Source organism: Pygocentrus nattereri, chromosome 25, assembly GCF_015220715.1.
Source record: "Pygocentrus nattereri isolate fPygNat1 chromosome 25, fPygNat1.pri, whole genome shotgun sequence".
NCBI lineage: Eukaryota > Metazoa > Chordata > Actinopteri > Characiformes > Serrasalmidae > Pygocentrus > Pygocentrus nattereri.
This window is the reverse complement of record NC_051235.1, coordinates 20573797-20599144: the sequence shown is the minus strand read 5'-3', so window position 1 is coordinate 20599144 and position 25348 is coordinate 20573797. Positions and strand designations below refer to the sequence as shown.

The 25348-nt window shown below is 39.2% G+C and overlaps 1 protein-coding gene and 1 long non-coding RNA gene across 2 annotated transcripts in view; one reads left to right on the top strand and one right to left on the bottom strand.

Annotated features, from left to right (window-relative positions):
* The window catches only part of itga11a (integrin, alpha 11a), an 82176-nt gene extending 58486 nt beyond the window's left edge, over positions 1–23690 (top strand). The window contains exons 21-30 of the mRNA XM_037534315.1: positions 127–225; positions 9771–9847; positions 12032–12115; positions 12228–12318; positions 12432–12545; positions 14268–14351; positions 14902–15012; positions 16928–17023; positions 17997–18110; positions 21051–23690. Coding sequence (XP_037390212.1) covers positions 127–225; positions 9771–9847; positions 12032–12115; positions 12228–12318; positions 12432–12545; positions 14268–14351; positions 14902–15012; positions 16928–17023; positions 17997–18110; positions 21051–21128 — 948 coding nt within the window. The 3' untranslated portion in view covers positions 21129–23690. The remainder of the gene's footprint in view (positions 1–126; positions 226–9770; positions 9848–12031; positions 12116–12227; positions 12319–12431; positions 12546–14267; positions 14352–14901; positions 15013–16927; positions 17024–17996; positions 18111–21050) is intronic.
* LOC119262427 lies at positions 192–17717 on the bottom strand. The gene is made up of 3 exons (XR_005129622.1): positions 17572–17717; positions 15122–15244; positions 192–504 (listed from the first exon to the last, which is right to left on the bottom strand). It is a non-coding gene; the product is annotated as an uncharacterized LOC119262427 (long non-coding RNA).
* Positions 23691–25348: the final 1658 nt, after the last annotated feature.

Sequence of the window (25348 nt, the reverse complement as noted above, 5' to 3'; positions counted from 1 at the left end):
TACTCAGATAGCTTAAGAATAGGTCAGTTAGTTTGTGTAATTACTGCATGATAAGACTTATAAGACTGGGATTTTTTAGTGCAGCACAAATTATTTTATTGAAGAATCTCTCTTCTTGTCATGTAGGATAACTCAGACATACACATTAACTGCCGCGGTGGGGACAAGCAGAGAAATGAGAAACACTGCAATGTTAGTGCTCCCTTCATGAGAGCTAAGACTCAGGTGAGTGTCTTCCACTTTATTTTCTGCCAGGGAAAGTGTGGCTGCATATCGCCACTATCCAAAGAAAAACAAGTGTCTCCAGAATGGAATCTTTAAAGGAGATGGCAAAAACATTCATAAGTTTTAATGTAAGTTAATGTAAAGAGATTTTAATCCAAACTATTTTGGAACATTCCTGTTGGACAGTTCATCATGAATTTTTTCCTGCAGCTGGTGCTCAAATGATGTAGAAAAATGGAGATACTTGGGAGTGTTTAGGACAGTGACCAGTCCATTATTCTGAAAACATAAGAAAACAAGACATAAAAATATTATATTCTAAAGATTCAAACTTAGATGTTTGAGGCAGCTAATTCAGGGCTATTTGTTTTCATCTCTTTCTTTCCAGTAAGTGTATACTCATCATTTTGTATTATTTATTGTCTATTTTTTCTTTTCATTTGACACTTATATTAACGTCTACAGAGTTCTGTCTGTTCCTTCAGAGTTTAATTTGATTCAGTGGTACTCTGTAGGAGCTTATCCAACATTGTGGACATTTTGCTATTCGATTTGATCAGGAAAGATATATGGCATACATTAGTCAGTGGTTCATGTTTGACTGAAGAGATCTATAAATCACAGCCTACTGTGAACTCTATACCAGTGTGACTGGTTGATTTTTAAAGCTGTGCTGTATTTGTGAATTGTGGCCCTGGTGTCCGTGTGGTAAGGCAACTCTGTTCTGAATTTTCTGTGGTTGATTTTGTAGCCCACTAATGTGCCATAGATCCTTACATCAACTTTGCTCTAAATAAAGACTTTTAAATGCACAAACAAGCATCAGCCATTACCCAAATTGCTGCCGAACAACTTTCTAGCATGCTGCACTCACATGGTCACAGCAGAAAGAACACTTCCTGTGTTACGTTTGGTTTTGTCAGGAAGGGAGATGTATAAGAAAAAGAAACAATAAGGCGTTTTGAAAAGCGAACTTTTCTGTAGTGCTTGACAGTAAATCTGAAGAAAGCAAAAGGTGATGTGTGCACCATTGCAATGGAGAGATGCTTTGTGCAAACTTGCTAAGGTCAAAAGGCAGTATACAAAGAGAGCTAACTGGTATAAAAAAGACCTGCTCCAGCATAGGAATCCAGTGTGCTCCAGTGCAATCTTATGAGCTAGAATAAGCATACAGAAACATCCCTAGGGCATAATAGTAGTCATAGTTTGGTAGTAAAGGAATGCATGTAACTGTAGCCACATTTACACACAGCCTAATAATCTGTTAATAATCTGACTAATAGCTCAATCAGGATAGGAGACATCCATGTATAAAAAATCCTATCCAATTGAGCGAGGTGGGTAATCCTGTAGACAATGTAAACGCCTGTATCTGATTACATTTCCAATCGGAAAGTTTCAGGATGTTCTGCACATGTTTGTTCGTGTCAAATGGAACTTTATATTGTTCAACATGGTGGGAGCAGAAACTGGTCTGCAGAGGAGACAAAGATTATGCTTTGAGCTTTAAAAGACATTGGTGGGACGGATGTCCAGCTTATGTGTCTCAGAACAATGTCTTACTCTCGCCTTTTTTAATAAGTACATGTGAAGTTCATTTTCTTGAGTGTTATGTAATCAAGGTACAAATAAAGGTAATTGTATTCCATTACAGGAAAAAAGACAGTAATCAGATTAAGAGACACATTTTAAACATAGAGTGAATGGTGCTAAATGCAAAAGCACTTACTTAACTGATAACTGCAGAAAATCTGATTTTGTCAGTAATTTGCTCTTTACATTCACTTGGAAAATGTCCTAGCAGACATATCGTTTTGTCAGTCCGGTACCATAACATTGTCGTGTTACTATTAATGTTAGTTGTAATGACAGATGTCATAATGTTTGATGTCATGGCTGCAAACTAGAGTAACACATCAGAAATTATAAAGTAATATAAGCTGCCATGAGATTTAACATTTTGGCATCTTTCATGAAAATTCGGTGCAAAGAAACACAGTACGTGGGAATTTTTTGGATGAATCATATAAGCATGGAATGCTATTTTTTGATGCCGTGTATTTAAACTAAAGGGGTCACCAAACCATGAATAAAACATAGTTTGTCTTTTTAATATAAAAGGTAAAAATAAACTAGAATATGAAATAACAGATAATCCAGAAAAAAGGGTGAAATTGTTATTATGTACTGTCTCGTTGTAGGGGCTCAATTAATGTTTACATGACAGTTATTAATCATGCCAAAAATCTGGTCAGGTTATGTCAATGTTATGAAGGGGTCAAATAAAGTGCTACCATATTTGCTATGGCAACAATATTAACTTAAAATTCATAGATTCATGTTAACTCATAGATCCGTGTTTCTTTTTATATGTGGTAAATTTCATTTTTTCGTCTACAGTTTCTTTTACTGCTTTACATCAGTTAGTGATGAAGGTCTCTATTCTTGTTGACATTAAAAATCAAGTTGGGATGAAAAGCTTTCCATACATCATGGAATGTGAACCAGATTGATTTAAAAAGTGGTACACAGCCATATCTGATAGGTTCAAATTGCACAATATCGACTGAAATGTCTAAATGGCTCAGCTAAGATATTCACATAAGTCCTGCAAGTGCAGTTTGAAAGGTAAGTTACCTTACAAACCAAAACGGTTGTTAAAAAAAAAAATATATATATACAGTGGGTTGCAAAAGTATTCAGCCCCCTTGAACTTTTCAACCTTTTGCCACATTTCAGGCTTCAAACATAAAGATATGAAATTGTAATTTTTTGTGAAGAATCAACAACAAGTGGGACACAATTGTGAAGTGGAACGAAATTTATTGGATATTTTAAACTTTTTTTAGAAATAAAAAACTGAAAAGTGGGGCGTGCAATATTATTCGGCCCCTTTACTTTCAGTGCAGCAAACTCACTCCAGAAGTTCAGTGAGGATCTCTGAATGATCCAATGTTGACCTAAATGACTGATGATGATAAATAGAATCCACCTGTGTGTAATCAAGTCTCCGTATAAATGCACCTGCTCTGTGATAGTCTCAGAGTTCTGTTTAAAGCGCAGAGAGCATCATGAAGACCAAGGAACACACCAGGCAGGTCCGAGATACTGTTGTGGAGAGGTTTAAAGCCGGATTTGGATAGAAAAAGATTTCCCAAGCTTTAAACATCTCAAGGAGCACTGTGCAAGCGATCATATTGAAATGGAAGGAGCATCAGACCACTGCAAATCTACCAAGACCCGGCCGTCCCTCTAAACTTTCAGCTCAAACAAGGAGAAGACTGATCATAGATGCAGCCAAGAGGCCCATGATCACTCTGGATGAACTGCAGAGATCTACAGCTGAGGTGGGAGACTTTGTCCATAGGACAACGATCAGTGGTACACTGCACAAATCTGGGCTTTATGGAAGAGTGGCAAGAAAAAGCCATTTCTCAAAGATATCCATAAAAAGTCTCATTTAATGTTTGCCACAAGCCACCTGGGAGACACACCAAACATGTGGAAGAAGGTGCTCTGGTCAGATGAAACCAAAATCGAACTTATGTTTGGCGTAAAAGCAATACAGCTCATCACCCTGAACACACCATCCCCACTGTCAAACATGGTGGTGGCAGCATCATGGTTTGGGCCTGCTTTTCTTCAGCAGGGACAGGGAAGATGGTTAATATTGATGGGAAGATGGATGGAGCCAAATACAGGACCATTCTGGAAGAAAACCTGTTGGAGTCTGCAAAAGACCTGAGACTGGGACGGAGATTTATCTTCCAACAAGACAATGATCCAAAACATAAAGCAACATCTACAATGGAATGGTTCACAAATAAACGTATCCAGGTGTTAGAATGGCCAAGTCAAAGTCCAGACCTGAATCCAATCGAGAATCTGTGGAAAGAGCTGAAAACTGCTGTTCACAAACGCTCTCCATCCAACTTCACTGAGCTCGAGCTGTTTTGCAAGGAAGAATGGGCAAAAATTTCAGTCTCTCGATGTGCAAGACTGACAGAGACGTACCCCAAGCCACTTGCAGCTGTAATCACAGCAAAAGGTGGCGCTACAAAGTATTAAAGCAAGGGGGCTGAATAATATTGCACGCCCCACTTTTCAGTTTTTTATTTCTAAAAAAAGTTTAAAATATCCAACAAATTTCGTTCCACTTCACGATTGTGTCCCACTTGTTGTTGACTCTTCACAAAAAATGTCAATTTCATATCTTTATGTTTGAAGCCTGAAATGTGGCAAAAGGTTGAAAAGTTCAAGGGGGCTGAATACTTTTGCAACCCACTGTATATATATATATATATATATATATATATAGTCTGCCCTGCAGTGGACTGTATGTATATACACTGCTCAAAAAAATAAAGGGAACAGCTAAACAACACAATATAACTCCAAGTAAATCAAACTTCTGTGAAATCAAACTGTCCACTTAGGAAGCAACACTGATTGACAATCAATTTCACATGCTGTTGTGCAAATGGAACAGACAACAGGTGGAAATCATTGGCAATTAGCAAGACACACTCAATAAAGGAGTGGTTCTGCAGGTGGGGACTACAGACCACTTCTCAGTACCTATGCTTTCTGGCTGATGTTTTGGTCACTTTTGAATGTTGGTGGTGCTTTCACACTCGTGGTAGCATGAGACGGACTCTACAACCCACATAAGTGGCTCAGGTAGTGCAGCTCATCCAGGATGGCACATCAATGTGAGCTGTGGCAAGAAGGTTTGCTGTGTCTGTCAGCGTAGTGTCCAGAGTCTGGAGGCGCTACCAGGAGACAGGCCAGTACACCAGGAGACGTGGAGGAGGCCGTAGAAGGGCAACAACCCAGCAGCAGGACCGCTACCTCTGCCTTTGTGCAAGGAGGAACAGGAGGAGCACTGCCAGAGCCCTGCAAAATGACCTCCAGCAGGCCACAAATGTGCATGTGTCTGCAGAAACGGTTAGAAACCGACTCCATGAGGATGGTATGAGGGCCCGACGTCCACAGATGGGGGTTGTGCTCACAGCCAAACACCGTGCAGGACGCTTGGCATTTGCCAGAGAACACCAGGATTGGCAAATTCGCCACTGGCGCCCTGTGCTCTTCACAGATGAAAGCAGGTTCACTGAGCACATGTGACAGATGTGGCAGAGTCTGGAGACGCCGTGGGGGGCGATCTGCTGCCTGCAACATCCTTCAGCATGACCGCTTTGGCAGTGGGTCAGTAATGGTGTGGGGTGGCATTTCATGCACTCGCCCGAGGTAGCCTGACTGCCATTAGGTGCCGAGATGAGATCCTCAGACCCCTTGTGAGACCATATGCTGGTGTGGTTGGCCCTGGGTTCCTCCTAATGCTCAGCTAGACCTCATGTGGCTGGAGTGTGTCAGCAGTTCCTGCAAGATGAAGGCATTGAAGCTATGGACTGGCCCGCCTGTTCCCCAGACCTGAATCCGATTGAGCACATCTGGGACATTATGTCTCGCTCCATCCACCAATGCCACGTTGCACCACAGACTGTCCAGAAGTTGGCGGATGCTTTAGTCCAGGTCTGGGAGGAGATCCCTCAGGAGACCATCCGCCACCTCATCAGGAGCATCCCCAGGCATTGTAGGGAGGTCATACAGGCACGTGGAGGCAACACACAATACTGAGCCTCATTCTGACTTGTTTTAAGGACATTACATCAAAGTTGGATCAGCCTGTCGTGTGTTTTTCCACTTTAATTTTGTGTGTGACTCCAAATGCAGGCCTCCATTGGTTAATAAATTTGATTTCCATTGATGATTTTTGTGTGATTTTGTTGTCAGCACATTCAACTTTGTACAAAACAAAGTATTCAATGAGAATATTTCATTCATTCAGATCTAGGATGTGTTATTTGAGTGTTCCCTTTATTTTTTTGAGCAGTATATATATACGTTAACACATGGCCGCAACTCAAAGCATTTAGGCATGTAGAGGTGGTCAAGAAAACTTGCTGAAGTGCAAACCGAGCATTAGAATGGGGAAGAAAGATGATTTAAGTGACTTTGAATGTGGCTTCAAAGTCACACATGCTTGTTGGTGCAAGACGGGCTGGTCTGAGTATTTCAGAAACTGCTGATCTACAGGGATTTTCACACACAACCATCTGTTTGTCTGGTTTACAGAGAATGGTCCGAAAAAGAGAAAATATCCAGTGAGTGGCAGTTGTGTGGACGAAAATGCCTTGTTGATGTGAGAGGTCAGAGGAGAATGGGCAGACTGGTTCCAGATGATAGAAAGGCAACAGTAACTCACATAAATAAACAAAATCTTTGAGGAATGTTTCCAACACCTCGTTGAAAGTATGCCACAAAGAATTAAGGCAGTTCTGAAGGCAAAAGGGGGTCCAACCTTACTAGCAATACCTAAAGTGGCCGGTGAGTGTATATATGAACTGATAATCCAAAATGAACATAAAGCAAGCAGATGTAATTACTTTAATATATTAATCCTTTGGATCAGATTACAGATTTTTTAACAGGTGATCAGTAATCTGTACATTTTTAAAGTACCTCTGCCAACACTGGTAATAATCGTGATGGGAATATAGCCAAACTTCTCTTTCACTAGCATCAGCAGAGTAGCATCCCAGATGATTACAGTTCAATCAGTTCATTAAAATCAATATTTTCAGATATTTTCTAGGTGAAAAGTGAGCATTAAGTGAGGAACCTTGGCACATCTTTATCTTATCTTGGTCCAGGGTCTTTTATATAAAGCCATAGAGGGTTCAGCCCAGCAAGCAACTGCTCAGTTGTAAATCTGCAGGCAGTAAATGCGACATGTGCACGCTACTAATGGAGATCTTTTATTGCTGTGTGTGCTAATGCTAGTCTCTTGGACATGAAACTGATGAGCGCAAATCTGCTTCTGATGACTGCATAAGACAGGCCTGCACACACTCACTTTACACCATGACATCAAAGGACACCACCACACATTATACTTTCTTCTTCACATCACACTTTAGCAGAACTAGGAAGGTATGTCAGGGGAAGCTCCTTTGGTCTTTTGACTCGATCCATAAGCCTGAGTGAAACACAACTTGATCAAAGAATGCTGGACCAAACGTTTGTCTTACTTAAGAAGCACTATGTTCCCTTGAGTATGATTGCAGACAATAGCCCAGCATTAAGCTCTTGCTCCAATGACCATGTCTAACATGGCTATCAGACAGGCACCTCAAATCTTTTTTGGCATATATGATTTAAGCAGGGCACATTTTATGTAGTCGGAACAGCAAAAATTCAAAATGAATCTGACTTTTTTCAAACCAATTCAAGCAACATTTGTCCAGATTTATATTCTGGAACACACACACACACACACACACACACACACACACACACACACACACACACACACACACACACACACACACACACACACACGAACTCGAAGTCAGAATGTGCTATATGGATGTCAGTGGTGCACAATCAAGTATTACAGCTGAAGGAGGTGGATATTTATGTAGGATATTTTAAAACAATGCAAAGGTCAACTGGTGAAAAATGATAAAAGTGGAGATATTTGCATGACATTTTTTTGTCTGTTTCAAAGCCTACTTAGATTCTTTTAGCCTGTTAGCTGACATTATCTGTTGTTGTGAAATATAGTGTGATTGTTCTGCAAGCTGGTTATAGTTGTTAAGTAACACTCACAAGTGAGACATTACTATGACAACAAGTGTGTATATGCTTACAGTGATGGCGATAGAACATCTGATGCATTAAATGCTTCTGAAAACTACCTCCTTGAAAGTTTTCAGGAAATGGTTATGAATATTCTGCCTATAAAATGTATTGCAACTCCTGTTGTGGGCTGGAGGTTAGGGATCTGGCCCTGTGACCGGAAGGTTGCCGGTTCGATCCCCAGGGCCGACAGTCCATGACTGAGGTGTCCTTGAGCAAGACACCTAACCCCCAACTGCTCCCTGGGCGCCGTGGATAGGGCTGCCCACTGCTCCGGGCAAGTGTGCTCACTGCCCCCTAGTGTGTGTGTTCACTAGTGTGTATGTGGTGTTTCACTTCACGGATGGGTTAAATGCGGAGGTGGAATTTCCCTGGTTGTGGGATCAAAAAAGTTTCACTTAATCTTAAATCTAGTAGAATACACAATACATTTTTCAGTGAATCATTTCACATGACTTTGTTTACATCTCAGCCACTGAATTATGCAGAATTTTTGAAAAATCAGTGAAACCATCTTTAAGAAATAAATATGATTTGTCCTGCCATGTGAACAAAGTCTAAAAGTCTAAAAGTGTCCAGATTCCTGCTTATCCAACATTTCTTTCAAAATCAGAGGAATTAACAGAGATTGTTTCCCCCTTGGCTGCAGTAATGGCCTCTGATCTTCTGGATAGGCTTAACGCTAGATGCTGGAACATTGCCACTGGGATTTGATTCCATTCAGCCACAAGACCATTAGTGACTTAGCAATGCTGCATGGGTCACAAACAGTGCTCATCCCAATGTTGTTTGATGCTGCTGCATCGTTCCAAAGAATACGATTCTACTGCTGCACAGTCCTGTCTGTTACTGTAAATAGAAAAGGAAGGAACTAAGGATAAAACGCAGGAGTATCCATACTCCTTCTAGTCAGAAAGATGACATATTTGCCAGTGCAAATGTTTTTTTCTTTGTCAGGCAATGACTAAACAGTCGCACGGAATCTTCATGCCTCCTGGATAGCTGGACATTGATCTATGCTATAGCGATGATGCAACCCATACATTGCAGGAAGATAGAGGGGGCCTGTAGGCATAATGAGTACTGCTATTATGAGCTGAGTCTGTGGCCTGTCTGTACTGAGTGACATGTATAGAGCATATAGAAGTTAAGACCTCATTAGAGTGGTTTTCTGCACCTATAAGCCAGCCTTCAGGCTGGGGTCGAAGGTAGTAAACAGTGGCCTGTTGAACTGCAGGCCTCTTCCCACATGCAAGCTGGCGCTCATGCAGGACGGGGTGAAGGATAGCATGGTACTCTGATTGCTTTGGTATTCAAAGCCAAGAAACAGTTGGAATTTGCATGCCTTGATTGTGGATTCTATTTTTGTTTTTAGTGGGCTAGTGTGCAACAATTTTGCACAAATACAGTTCTGTGTGTGCGTATGTACTGATGGGTAGATCTATGTGCATGTCAGCAAATTCGTTTTGTATGTGTGCACGTGTGTTGATCATCAGTAAGACAGCTCTAAGGCTGTACAGTGGTGCCTGTGGCTGCTTTGCTTTGAGGCCACAGGCTTACAGCAGGTTATTGCAGGCTTTATTGCTAAGCCCTGCACTAAAGCTTGCACTGTTGCTGTTGGCGGCTTTCATATACAGAGGGGAAAGTTCTGCCCTCCTGAAGAGTTACACATAAGACACTTACATGTAAACACTGCCAGTATCCAGTGTGCCCGTGCAGTTTTTCTGATACAAATATGTTCATTGTCAGATCTAGGCTATAACGTAGCAGTTTTACAGATAAGCCAGTCTTTTTACTCGACCTTTCCTTCATCTACCCCACCTCTCTTACTCTTTCAACAGGTCACCTTCCGTTTGGAGTTTGAGTTCAGCAACTCTGTGTTGCTGGACCATGTTTGGGTCATTCTGGGAGCCAGCAGGTAATGAACCTCACATTAGTCTAAGTCATCTGCTTAAATGTAGTAGCGTGAGCTGTGATGTAGGATACGTTCTAGTGTTTATGGTTTTTGTAGTCCATCAGGTAATATTAACAGTAAAGAACAAATCCATATGTTTGTAACTACATGGCCTCACAGTGTACAAATTGTCAAAGTTGTTTAGGTTAGGGATGTAATGTCATACATAAAGCCAGCAATGTTTTGAGATTTTATCCTTTGCCTGCTTAAAAAAAAGTCATCCCAAAAGACTGCCGTCTGATGTTCCTGCTGATGATTCCTTGCTATCTTTGGCCCATATACTTTCTTTTCCCTGTTTCAATAGTGAAACGCTGATTACATTAAACTAAATTAAATAACAAAGAGCTCCATCCAAAGAACATTAATGTAGTTTAAATCTCAGTGCTAACAAAAAAAATATATATTTATGTTATAGCACTTGCAACTTTTATGGCACCATAGCTACATGCTCAGTATTTGTATTTACAGACTTAATATTGAGTATGTATGTATGCTAATATAATTAGGGACAAAAAAAAATTAGTGATAATTAAATAGTTTTTCATTATTTAAAAGAATAAGTATTCTACAGTTACATATTCCATATATTTAGGGTAGTTTTGTACCAGAGGGGGTGCCAAAGCTGCAATGCCTTTTTACACTAGCCCCAGTTTTACAGGCCAAATAAAAAATAATCTTTTACATCATAGCTTTTTGTTCTTGTGGTTTGTTCAGCTCATTTTAATTGTCAGAGCTCCAAGCTGAAGCAGAGCTTCGAACCCCACTGTAAGTTAGTAGAACTCTTCTTACTGTGATGTTATCCAATGTCTGAGACTTTGATTCACATTCAACTTTGTCATCTTCTTCTCGCATTTTCATTGTTAAATAAAAAAGTACATCAGGCTTGATGTGAAAGTTTCAGTGGATTAATTCCAAATATTCAGTGTGAAAAGACCTCACGATGACTAAACATTAAATGTACAATCAGGCCATTGAGTTACCAGTTTTACTAATGTGTGGTATAATGGATCAAATAGTACATTTCATCCTCCTCATATTTCTTCCCTAATGCAAGTTCATTCTCTAAATATGGCCAGTTACCTTGGTAACACAGCTCGCTCACACCTCTTATGCCAGGCAATCTACAGAATATTAACATCACACCATTACAAACTAAAGATTTGTAGAATAGCGCACAAAAAATCCATTGTATCCAGTTATATTTTGTTCCATAGCTTATTATACTCCCACCTCTCATGCCTCTACAGGATTAGCTTAAAATACTCAAATATGTGTTATCAAAGGTTTTTTAGAAGGGACAATGATCCTCACGTCCATTTGTACAAATTAAATAAGAGGTTTGGCTTCATTTTGAATTATGTCACTGGCCTTTGTATAGAGCTTCAGAAAGCTAACCACTGTGGTTTCAGGGGGTCCTCTTACTATCCGGTGAACTAAAACTCCCTTCCATCCTATTAAATCTGAGATCACTGAATAACCTCTAGCTCAGGACTTGCAGTAAAGTCTTTACACTCAGCTTCCTCAGATGTGATCTTGTTAATAACAACCTGTGTCACAATGCATCTGTGGTGTTTAATATATGTTAAAATAAAACATATTTAGATAATAAGCGCAATCTTGAAGAGGCATGTTGCAAAATTTGATCTCATAATAAAGAGAAATTCTGTCTATATTTTACCAGATTTCTGCATAATTAAAATAAAGGAGAGGTCTCCAGTCCATCACAGGGCTCTATTAACATTACATAGAAAACTACATAAATCTCTAAAATGTATTCCCCTTTAATGATGTGGAAGAACACTATGAAACGGTGTATGAGAGAGAGAGAAAAAGAGATAGAGAGAGTCAGACAGACAGACAGAGAAGAGTTTGTGACAATTTGGAATGAAACTAAAGTGTTTACATATGTGACCAAGTGTCACTTGACTGTTCCCAGAGCTGGCATTTCTAAAATATTTTGGTCTGGAGTCAGACTCTCCTCCACGTTCTGTGCTAAAGGCCATAACTGTAAGTTAAAATATCCAAAGTGATCCCAAAACAGCATTCCTGCTTTGGAGAAGCTTTGTCTAAATAAACCCATAATTCTGCCAAGTAGAGAGTAGAGTAGCTGGAGTGTATCTGATGTCTCTTCTTTATGTTTCTCTGCAGTGACGGGGAGGAGGTTGCTTTACACGACAACATTAACGATATTTTCTACACACTGAGATACGAGGCTGACCTGCTGTTCACGAGGTCAGTCACTGAATGTATGCGTCAGCTTGCATGTGTGGGAATCGCACTTCAATAACAAACAGCTTGTATAAGAAATGAAAAGCCTGCTTTTCCACATCCCTGTTTTTCTCAGAGATTCCAGTCCGTCACGCTGGGAGCTCAAAGCTGAACTCTCTCTGGAGAAGCCTGGGAACATCCAGCCGCCCTTCAACTTTACCTTTCAAGTGAGCCCAACTGACCTCTTCCCTTATTTTACTGTAGATTCAGAGAGCTGGGAGCAAATGAGACTACGTAACATATAAATATAAATATAAAGTCATTGTCCTGTGCTGTTCAGATCCAAAACCTGGGCTACTTTCCTGTGAGAAACCTGCAGCTGAACATCTTGATCCCTGAAGTGACAAAAAATGGTAATCAGCTCCTGCAGATCCAAGACTTCCATGCCAACCAGGTGAGAAGAAATGCCAAGCTGAAGAATTTTTGGGCAACTGCAACACCGTCCCAGCATGACATGATATCTATTGAACTGAATTGAATTGAATTCAGAATCATTAGCCAACTGTGTTTTGCACACTGTGGAATTAGACCTGCGCATTTAACCCATCTTTGCAGTAAAACACCCACATACATGCACACTAGTGAACACACACACTTAGGGGGCAGTGAGCACACTTGCCCGGAGCGGCGAGCAGCCCTATCCACGGCGCACGGGGAGCAGTTGGGGGTTAGGTGCTTTGCTCAAGGGCACCTCAGTCATGGACTGTCAGCTGAGGGGATCAAACCAGCAACCTTCCAGGCATAGGGCTGGTTTCCTAACCTCCAGCTGCGACTGCCCTTTTAAAAAATCTAGCCCTACCCTGAGGAAGGGTATCAAGGTCCAGAGACTAATTTAATTGTGAACAGGAAAGCCCTTTGCTGCTAGTTAGTGGAGAAAAAAGTTGTATGTTTCTCCCTCTTTCTCTATTTCTAGTACCAGTACGCAACATTTTGAGTAAGTATCTCAAAACTTTTGAGAAACTCAAAATAATGCATTATTTTTTGCAAAATTATGGTGTAATATCTGGAATTAATGGCATATTATGTCTAAATAACTTATTTTCTAGAAATCTTGCCAATTATTATCTCTTTTCTAGAAATTAGGACTTAGTATCTCGAATGATTTACTTTCTCAAAAATTGATTTATCTCAGAATTATGACTTATCATTAGAAAATAATCACTGCCTTGAAATTTTGTTATGGTTTCAAGGTAAGTAAAAATTTCAAGATAGTCTGTCTTTCCTCCATGACACTAAATCATTTCCCCTATATTTCCTCTGATTATCCCAAAATACTTACTTACTCTTGAAATTGAATGCTATCATTTTGAGATACTAAGTCATAATTTTGAGAAAATAATTATTTCAACAAAGTATGTGATTTTTTCAAGATACTTTGTAAACATTTTGACTGAATAAGTCATTGTTTCAGTATACAAGACTTATTTTGAGATGATGTGTCAAACACTTTGACACACTGTTGCCAGAAACAGAGTAGGAGAAAAAAACTTTGGGTATATTTTTCTCCTGTACTTGGCAAAATTATGATTCCACAATAACTTGTAAACATATTAAAAAATATTTTGTCTATTCTTCTTTGAAGTAAAGCACTTTTCATCAGGTTCTTTCCAGGCATATGTTATGTTAATAGATTAAAACACACTAACTGCTATGTTTCAGTTGTTAAAACCATTAGAAAATATTAGAACACACTGCACATAGAACACACCGCACATGTAGAACTGTGTGCTGGCAACTGGTCAATTACAATGAGTTTACATTTGTTTACATTACATCTCTTTGCTGACTTTGATGTGTGTCGTATCTTGTCACCATATTACTTCTCTGTACATTCCATCATGCACAAGTTCCACTCAGTACCACTTAAACATATCCAGACTCTGTGGTCAGAAACTGACCATTGACAAGGGGCTAGGGGATGGTGTAACACAAATTGTGCATGGCAACTGTACAGCCAGACCAGTTAGAGGTTTCCAATAATGTGGCCGCTGTATTGCCACCATCTCACATATGAAAACGATTACTCAATTTGTTATTTATTTCAAACTAAAATCTGAATGTAGGTTTAAAATAGAGCCATGTCCTGGAATAAAAGTGAGCTGTATTCTTCCATCAGGAAAATGGGATTCAGTGCATTCCTCCTCAACATTTAGCACACAGTCGTGCATCACCTGAAGACCTGACCCGCATCTCACGTCTGGTAATGCCTCTTACTTTCACCTTTGGCTGTATCTCTGTATCTACAAGCAGACAATGCATCTAAAGCCCACATTTGGTCTCTTTTATGCTGGAGTCTTTGAAGCTTTGTGTAATTTTAAAAGGTCTGTCTTGTGATGTCACTGCTTGTGAAAAGCATTTACTCTCCATATGTGGCAAAGAGTTCTTTCTAGTCTTGCTAAACTGCAGTCATCTATCATGAAAAATGTCTGGCTTTATGTAATCCAGAGCAGAAACTCCACAGAAGTGGTTTATCCTTTAAAATGTGGTTATGGAGTGCTTTGAATGAAACTGTAAATAAGGTTTATTCTAAGTAGTCCTGGTTCTTATCTTCAACCAGCTTTATTAACCAAAGTCATTAAATTGTGCACTGTCTTCATATCATTGAAAGGGGGTTTCACAATGAAACTCTCAATGTCACAGAAACAGTTTTTTTTGTGTTCCAGAATCTCACCACAAGCAGCTGTATCTGATCTCGCAAGTGTTTGTGAACACAGGATCTTAGCAACATTTCTCTTTGTTTGTGCATACAGAATTTCACCAATACCCTGACTGTGCCAGTGCAGTGCAGCGTCAACTTGACCTCTTACAGAGACGTCAGTGTGACGATCAGCGGGTCTCTGCGTGTTGACTCCCTACATGCAGTGAGTAAAAGTACTGTTTCCACAGTGTACAGGCACTGTAAAATAGCCTCACTAGCAAAAGAAAAGCTGATACAAAGTCAACTTAGTTCATACACATGACTATACATACTCGCTTATGACTGATGACTGTGTTGTTTGGTCTGCCATGAGTGGTCGTCTGTAGCCTCCATCTGTTGCTCTGTATGGTGAATGGTGTTGGTCTAAAGTCAGGATTTCCTAAAGCCATTAGTACCTGTCAACATAGACAGCACATACAGAGTAAACACCGCCCAAGCAGAACAACTGTGCATGTGCAACACTGGAAAGTTACACTAAGTTTACATTTGTATACATTATGTCTCTATGCTGTATATCTGTGCATTCTCTCTCCAACACTCCACCCTCATCTCCTCCTGGCTTTCTCTCATACTGTGCAAAAGTCAGAGACCACTCTTTCATTTATTACATATCCAGTCAAAACAGCCAGTAAGTACATTTTTCATTTTTTAGTGTCAGAAATGTTAAATATTTCAGTATTTAGTATGTCCACTCTTCCATTTTTTCAGGAGACTTGCTTTCAGTTTTTCAGAGAAATCTGCAGGAATGTGTTTTCCATTTTTTCCAAGAGAACATCTCCAAAGTTGGTTGAACTTTCAGCTTCTCGTGGCCCAAGTAATGTCTTGCAAAACTGCTGAGTCCCATCTTCTTTGTATCTTTTAATCCAAGGATGTCCAATCTTATCCATAAATGGTTATTCAGTTATTAAAGATGGAGACTAAGTATTAAATGAATGGAACCAGATATGCTAATGCTTGTGTGGTATGACAACTACACTGACTTTCATGGTTTCATAAGCACTAGTTTTGGAAACTCTTTATTTTCATTTGATTTTTCAGCTCATTATGCTTGGTGGATTATCTTGGAAAAAAAATACTTGTACTTAATGGGTATTTTGATTGAAGTTTAAATAAATTAAAAAACTGACTTTTGCACTACACATGACTCCATTTCCAAAAAAGTTGGGATGCTGTGCAAAATGTAAATAAAAATGATATAGATAAGATAAGATAAGATAAGATAAGATAAGATAAGATAAGATAAGATAAGATAAGATCCTTTATTAGTCCCACAGCGGGGAAATTCACAACATATTAAACATTGAAACCTTCAAGGCCTTCCTTGACAACACTGTCTGGACGCTGTCTGGATGGCAGCATGTGCTGCCAAAACCTGTATATATCGTTTAGCATTAATGCTGCCTTCTCAGATGCCTTGTGCATGACTGCATCCCTATTCCATCATGGATGCTAGCTTTTAGGCTGTTTGCATACAAAGATTTCTCTGGATTCTCTGAATCAATTAATATTATGTACTGTAACTTTGTAACTTTTCTATTTTATGTTGAGAAACAATATTCTTGATTGCCTGTTCAGTCTTTCACAGAGTGGTGAACCCCTCCCCATCTTTACTTCTAAAAGATGCTCTTTTCATACCCAATCATGTTATTAACCTGTTGCCAATTAATCACTGTTTTTCTTTAGCATTACACAACTTTATGAGTCTTTTGTTGTTACATCCCAGCTTTTTTGAAACATGTTGCTGACATCAAATTTAAAATTGGCATATATTACAAAAATATAATTTCTCAGTTTCAACATTTGACATGTTGTCTTTCTACTTTTTAAAATTAAATATAGGGTTTAAATGATTTGCACATCATTGTATTCTGATTTTATTTACATTTTGCACAGCACCCCAACTTTGCATATAGACATGCACTCTTTGATATTTATCTTGTGCTGCTGTTTCCACCCTTTTTTATTACTCGTGCCTTTACTTCCTGTCAGCCATAATCATCTCTCTTTCACTCTATTACTCTGGGAGCTGGTGAGTGCGTGGCAGACAACTGACACTGTATTTTTCCTGTCATGACAAGCTGAAGTTTAAAACGCTGGAGTTAGTGACTACAGCCTCGATGGAGCTGGGACCAGACAGCCCCATGTTCCTTCATGAAGAGAAACCCATCAGACACGTGAGTCATGCTCTTGACATGTTCATGTGGACAGGAAGCCGCACATTATCTCACAAAAGCCCAGGCTGTGACACTGCATAAACAGGCTGGGCTGATGTAGGATAGATCTGGATCTGGATGGGAGAATATATTGGAATATATTGGAATTGGAAATGAACTTGAAGATTCAGTTTCAGGATGCAGTCATTTTGCAAGAGTTACTTTAATAAGACTAGATAGCAGATCATCAATTTGCATGAGCTTTGAACATGTCGACTGTATAAAAATCTGTTGACATTGAATACTGATATAGTCAGCAAAACCTGTGTGACTGTATTCATGTTCTACACTCAAAAACCAAAACTATTCTCATTACTAATCCAAAATGAAACATAGTCATACATCTGTGTAACTCAACTCCAATTATGTACTGTGTGGAGCTTGAAACTATTAATATCATGCACATGAATGCAGTGACCTGAGTCACACTCCACTGAAACTGTGCCCAGATCGTTTATCCTAACATATCCACTCACGTAAACTTGTGCAACCCACATAGTAACGCTTACCAGACGGAGACCTTCTGTTTGCAAATGAGTGGGAGTTCTGCGTAGCTGCAGTCCATTTCACATCTGACACAGTGGAAGCTTTTCAGTGCACTCCAGCAGTCTGGAACCAAAGGACCGAAAGGACCAGCCGACCACCATGCAGCCCTTCACTCCACCACTGATCTCTGCTGCCATCTATGGACACGCCAGTAGAAAACAAAACTTACTGACATCAGCAAAAGAGGCTTTTCCTGTCACTATAAAAGTAGCCTTATTGAAGCTTATAAAAATACCTAATTTACATATATTTTTCTTTATTTTTTGCCACATGGTCATCAGTAAACCTATACCAAGACAATGATCTTGATCCAAATATGTTGTTTTATTTAGTTAAAGTTATGTTTAGCTTCATTAACATTTATCTGTTCTTTTTGTGTGTTTTTCAGATAATTCTAGAAATTAGGAAGGAAGAAGATTACCGTATTTCCATCTGGATTATTATTGGGAGTACACTTGGGGGGCTGTTGCTACTCTCTCTCCTCATTTTAGCTCTGTGGAAGGTAATAACCTGCATCTGATTCTTGTGCTTTACAGAAGCACTTACTGTATGATTGTCACTATGGATGCTGCATTTATGAAAAATATTTTGTACATATTCATCATACATGTGATTTATTATTTAATAATTGAATTATTTCTGAATTTTTCAAGTGGAATTCCATGTTTCAAAATTTCTGTGTTATGTAACTGTTAACAGTCATTCAGAGTAGTTTCACATGAAACTTCTTTACAGTGGTGGTGGTAGAAACCACATGTCTAGAACACAAATATAGCCATTTTACTATCCACAATGACCAGTGAACATATGTGTCTTTGTATGTAATGCTAAAATAGTGAAAAATTGGCATTACCACCATTGATGCATTTTAAAAAAAAATTTAAAACCATGTGTCAAAACTATTGTACAACAAATAGAACAAGGCATCATGAAGCATATTCGTAATCATTTCATGCCATACCTTTTTGTGAGGAAGCTTTTAGTCATTAAACATTCAGACGTCTGGTTCCTATCACCACCACTGTGAGCAATTCTGACTTGCTACATTTGTCTTAAAAATCATACCACTTTGAATGACATTTTTGCATCTTGAAATTATGAAAAATTCCCCTTTCAGTAACTATGAACATAACATGTAAGCTATGTAGTTATGAGCAGGGTTTAAGGAGCTAAAGTGTTTTGCTTTACATTGGTATGACAGACAGTATGATGATATTGAAGTTCAGTATTAAAGGGCCCCTTTTCCTATATCCATCTTGTGTTTTATTTTTTTGAGCCATAAGTTTGGAAGCTTTTATGTTGTTCATACAGTGGGGCAAAAAAGTATTTAGTCAGCCACTGATTGTGCAAGTTCTCCTACTTAGAAAGATGAGAGAGGTCTGTAATTTTCATCATAGATACACTTCAATTATGAGTGACAAAATGAGAAAAAAAAAATCCAGGAAATCACATTGTAGGATTTTTAAATAATTTATTTGTAAATTATGGTGGAAAATAAGTATTTGGTCAATAACAAAAGTTCAACTCAATACTTGGTAACACAACATTTGTTGGCAACGACAGAGGTCAAACATTTCCTGTAAGTCTTCACCAGGTTTGCACACAATGTAGCTGGTATTTTGGCCCATTCCTCCTGCAGATCTCCTCTAGAGCAGTGATGTTTTGGGGCTGCCGCTGGGCAACACAACTTTCAACTCCATCCACAAATTTTCTATGGGGTTGAGGTCTGGAGACTGGCTAGGCCACTCCAGGACCTTGAAATGCCTTTTACGGCCACTCCTTTGTTGCCCGAGCGGTGTGTTTGGGATCATTGTCATGCTGGAAGACCCAGCCACGTTCCATCTTTAATGCTCTCACTGATGGAAGGAGGTTTTGGCTTAAAATCTCACGATACAGGGCCCCGTTCATTCTTCCCTCAACACGGATCAGTCGTCCTGTCCCCTTTGCAGAAAAACAGCCCCAAAGCCTGATGTTTCCCCCCCCATGCTTCACAGTAGGTATGGTGTTCTTGGGATGCAACTCGGCATTCTTCTTCTTCCAAACACGACGAGTTGAGTTTTTACCAAAAAGTTCTATTTTGGTTTCATCTGACCACATGATATTCTCTCAGTCCTCTTCTGGATCATTCATATGCTCTCTGGCAAACTTCAGACGGGCCTGGACATGTACTGGCTTAAGCAGGGGGACACGCCTAGCACTGCAGGATTGGAGTCCCTCTCGGCGTAGTATGTTACTGATGGTAGCCTTTGTTACTTTGGTCCCAGCTCTCTGCAGGTCATTCATCAGGTCTCTCTGTGTAGTTCTGGGATTTTTGCTCACCTTTCTCATGATCATTTTGACCCCATGGGATGAGATCTTGCGTGGGGCCCCAGATCGAGGGAGATTATCAATTGTTTTGTATGTCTTCCGTTTTCTTACAATTGCTCCCACAGCTGATTTATTCACACCAACCTGCTTGCCTATTGTAGATTCACTCTTCCCAGCCTGGTGCAGGTCTACAATTTTCTTCCTGGTGTCCTACGACGGCTCTTTGGTCTTGGCCATGGTTGAGTTTTGGGTCTGACTGTTTGAGGCTGTGGACAGGTGTCTTTTATACAGACAACGAGGTCAAACAGGTGCCATTGATACAGGTAATGAGTGGAGGACAGAAGAGCTTCTTAAAGAAGAAGTTACAGGTCTGTGAGAGCCAGAGATCTTGCTTGTTTATGGGTGACCAAATATTTATTTTCCACCATAATTTGCAAATAAATTCTTTAAAAATCAGACAATGTGATTTCCTGGATTTTTTTTTTCTCATTTTGTCTCTCATAGTTGAAATGTACCTATGATGAAAATTACAGACCTCTCTCATCTTTCTGAGTAGAACTTGCACAATCAGTGGCTGACTAAATACTTTTTTGCCCCAGTGTATATTCTATAAGGCTACGTTTACACAGCAGGTAAAAGTGGCCCAAATCTGATCTTTTTCCTCATATGTGACACAGATTTGTCATTTGCGTGGCTGTGTGAACAGCAAAAAATGCATTGAATCTGACATTTTCGATTCTGATTTGAGACACTTCCATATGTGGTACTGAAATCTGATCTGTATCTGATCTGTGGCAATGCGATTCAGTCTGAACAGCCAGATCGGAATTCATGTTTACTTCTGGACAAGCATGACACGTGAAGCTCTGTTCCTTTACACATGCGGGTCGGTTTAGGAGCTGATCTGGTCTGGCTGATGTCACCTACAGATCACATTTAAAATATAGTGTGAACAGCCAAACAAAAAAAATGGATTTGGGGAGAGAATCGGATTTGGACCAGTTTTACCTGCTGTGTAAACGTAGCCTAATGCTCTTTTATTTTAAAAAAGTGTTTTGCAAAAGTTGTTTAATGGGAGTTTAGCTTGTGCAATGGATTGAATCATGACTCCTGGCTATTTCTGCATTTTCCCCAGCTGGGTTTTTTTCAAAGGCAGAAGCACAGGGAGGAGGCAGAAAACGAGGCCAATGGGAAGGTGGCAGAGGAGCGATAACGCAGGCTGCCCATGGGGTTAAACCAAGCCCAACTCTCAGGGAGCATCCCACAGTAACACTACATGTCTCAGAAACAGAGAGAGATGGGGGGAGTGAGTGAGTGGCAGAGAAAAACAGGAGAGAGAGAGAGGGAGAGAGAGAGAGAGAGAGAGACAGATTGGGAATAGGAGAGAGAAATGTAATAAGATTGAATGAAAAGTGAAAAAGAGAAGAGAAGAGAGATATATAGAAAGAATCATGAGACGGACACAGTGAGAAAGAAAATGGAGGATTTGCTCTGTGCACTGGATGATCTGTTGCTCAATCTTAAGAATAACACTGCATCGCCCTTCACCTGGCCTGCACTGCTTACTGAGCCGAACCCATGGATCAAGGACAAGTCCCCACATCTCATCCTCGATCACACCCTATAGTGGCCCTAGTGCTTCACACTAAGAAAGGAAAAATGAAATATACCAATGGGACATCGTACAAAACAAAGATTTTTGGGAAATCCATTTAGGAAAGACTTCTGGGAATATGAGTTTTCACATGGTATCTGACTCATCGCATCTGATCTTCTGCCAAATTAAATGTCACGTTCTGCAAATATACAAGAGAAACCTCAAAGGGCTGTGACTGTCCACAACAGCCATGTTTCCTGGTGCTTTTTCTCCGAAAGTAGGACATCTTGGAAAAAGACAGAGTGAGGAACGAGAGAAAAAGAGTTCGCACAAGAGCTGGCTTGCTTTTTGTAATAACATCGACAGATATACAGCACTGCACAAAAGTCAGAGACCACCTTTTATATATAAAATTTCTCATCAAAACAGCCTTTAAGTACAAGTTATTTATCAGGGAAAAAAGGATTTAGAAAACATGCATTTAACAGAAAATGACAAAGCTGAAAATGTCCTCCCTTTGCCTTTATTACAGCATATTTTTTTGAGTGGGCTGTTCTCAGGTTTTCAAAAAAATACACAAGAATATTTTTTCACACCTCCAAAGTTCAGTTTTAGAAGTTGGTTGTATTTTCTGCTTCTCATTATCCAGGTAGTAACCAGCGCATTCAGTGATGTTGAGGTCTGGGACTCTGTCCATTGGTCTGAACACCAACAGATTTTTAGATTTTTAAATTTCTTTTTCTCAGTAAGGGCTTCTTGACAGCTCCACCCATAGCGTGGAGTTGTCTTCTTACAATGGAGAGATGGACAGACACACCAGATTTGAAGCAAGTGTGGGGCTTGATCTTCTCTTATTCACCTGTGAAGTCCACCCTTTACCATTATTACAGTGTCTGTTCTTTTCATATTTTTATTAGCCCTCCAAAGTTCAGTCCTAGAAGTTGGTTGCATTTTCTATTTTTCATGATCCAGGTAATCCCAATTACAGATTGGGACTCACTGGTCTATCTTACTCAACAGCTCAGATGTGTAGTTTTGCTGTTCTAGACGTTTTTCTTCTTTTTGTCTGCTTCCTTTTTAAGGGCTTTGTGACAACTACACATCCTCTCAGACCTCTATCATTGAGTTTTCTTCTTAAAGCGTAAGATTGGAATGTGTAGCTTTTTCAGATCTGAAGCAAGTGTGACATGATGACAGTTTTGATGGTCTATCTGATGTTGCAGGGTTCTTAGGAGTCCCATTTTCACTTATATTTTTTGTGCATTTTTAAAGTGGATTTTTTTTGTCTATTGTCTAAATATCTCCTGAGAAATTAATAACTTGTTCTTAATGTCCATTATGGCTGGAAGTGAAATAAATAAATAAAGGGTGGTCCCCGACTTTTGCACAGTACTGTAAGAAGTATCATTAGGCACTGGTGTAACTAGCTCGTTTATTTGCAGTGTTTATAATTTATTGTTATGAAAATGTATAGTGTTTTGGATGTTTTTCCACAGTGTTTCAGCAGAATGTCCTCCTGTGGTATTCATAATTGATAACACGTCCACATTGCCCTAGCAGGGTATTTTGATCATTCATAAGAATTATTCTCTTCGCTTTGAGAGAATGATCGATTTCCAGATTACGTTTTTTTTTTGTCTAATTATTTTTGATGCACTTTTTTGATATTGTAGAAATACAAACTTGAATTTTGTAAATATGCAACTAGCTTTTTTTATAACCCAAGTTGAAAAAGGTGTAATATTGCTTCCACAAGGCCTGTGGCATTACCTTGTAGCTCTAGTGACCCTAGTTTTGCTTTTAGGACAAACCATGGTGTTCATCTTCACATATGCTCAGCACCTCAACAAATAGCCTTTGAGAAAGGGTATGCTTATTGTACAGTTTCAACCAGGCTCAGCTTCTCCATCTGTGCTGTGGATGGCACTTTAGATTAAAACATCAAGAACAATGTCAAACATTTGAGACTGTTCATCAAGAACAGTGTCGACTGTTGAGAACTCAACTTAAGATGGTCATTGTTTTTAGTGTCGAAACTGTAGTATGTAATAAAGGCAGTGGAATTTGAATGTATTATGCTTTTTTAATCTATTATGGTGTATGTCAAAAAATTAGGATGAGTATTTGTATAAAACTGAATAAAATAAATGCCCATTTTATAAGTGAGCTAAAACCCCTGTATTGTTTCTGATTGTCCTTTATTTGCTGAAGCACCATATCTTACAGTATTATCATGTGAAATCCTGAGAAAATAATGCTAATAGAATGTATTGCTGAAACTGCCTGAAATGATCACCTGGAGAACATTTAAAAACATTACCAACTTGTCCAAGCCATGCCAGGCTGGCCCAGTAAATTAAGCCAAGAGCAGACCATTCGAGCTAAAAGAGGTCTCTATGAACCCCAAAATTTTATCACAGGTAACTCTTGCCACAGTTGATGTCAAAGGGCATCCATCTACCATTAGAAAGAGAGTGCACAAATTTGAGCTACATATGAGGTGAACCATGAGTAAGCTTTTGCTGTATAAAGAGAACATCAGGGCAAGACTAAAGTTTGCTAATGAATATCTAGGCAAGGTCTTGGACTTCTGGAACAATGTACTATGGACAGACAAGTCAAATGTAGAGTTGATTGGTCACATTATCAGAAGCTTTGTTTGGTGAAAACCAAGACAGCGTTTGATCAGAGGAACTTCATATCTACTGTAAAGCATGGTGTTATAGTTTGAGTCTGCTTTGCTGCCTCAGGGCATGACCTACTTGCAATCATAGAAACAACTATGAAGTCTCTTTCACACAGTGCTTGAAGAGAGTATGAGGCCATCTGTCAAAAAAGTTGAAGCTGAAGAAGTGGACCTTCCAACAGGTAAAAGCTCAAAAGGAAGAAAAGTGAACATTCCAACAGGATCCCAAACATTCAAGTAAATGGACCAAGGAAGAGCTCTTTTTTGGCTTTTTGTTCTATTATAAACCATTTATCTATACATACTGTTTGACTGAAGCTCAAATACTGATATATCCACATAAACAAAAATGGAAGCAAAATAAAGGGTGCATCTTCACATGACTGTATTTGTAACTGAAAGAGTGCCAATATATTAACAAGATCTTACCTTTATACACATTTCAGTGTCCTATATTCTATTGAACTCGAACATTTCTTAAAAATAATTATGCCGAACAAACACTAGTTGTACTGGTTCCCAATGGATGGGTGGATTCATGCTTCTCATCCAGATATTTCTTTTTAAGAATCAGTCATCAACATAAAATAACACCCTCGTTCTTGTTATGGTGTTTTTAAAAAAATCATACAGGCTCATCTCTTGGCCAAAATATAAACGTTCGTACTGAAAAGCAACTAAAAGCGGTTGCTAAGCATTGATTTGAGGACTAAGGAAAATTAGGATGATCTTGAGATGGTCTGATTGACTCAGTTCGTGATGTTAGCGGTTTAATCTTATTCCTGTCCTGCAGCACGGCGCACAGATATTGTGGTATACTGGATGCTGTACACTGTACTACTGATGAAGAACAGCCTGCAGTAAACAGAGGGTAGCTGGGATCGGCAAACAAGCTGGAATATTCCAGAGATCCAGGAGAATCTTCTCATTTTCATCTACAGCATCATAGGATACACTCCTTTTTGTCAAATAGATAGATAGATAGATAGATAGATAGATAGATAGATAGATAGATAGATAGATAGATAGATAGATAGATAGATAGATAGATAGATGGCAGCCGACTGGCATTGAAATATTGTTTTATTTATTTGACAAAAAGAGTGCATCCTACACATTGAGTTCACCTAAAAAAAATAGGCTTACAATG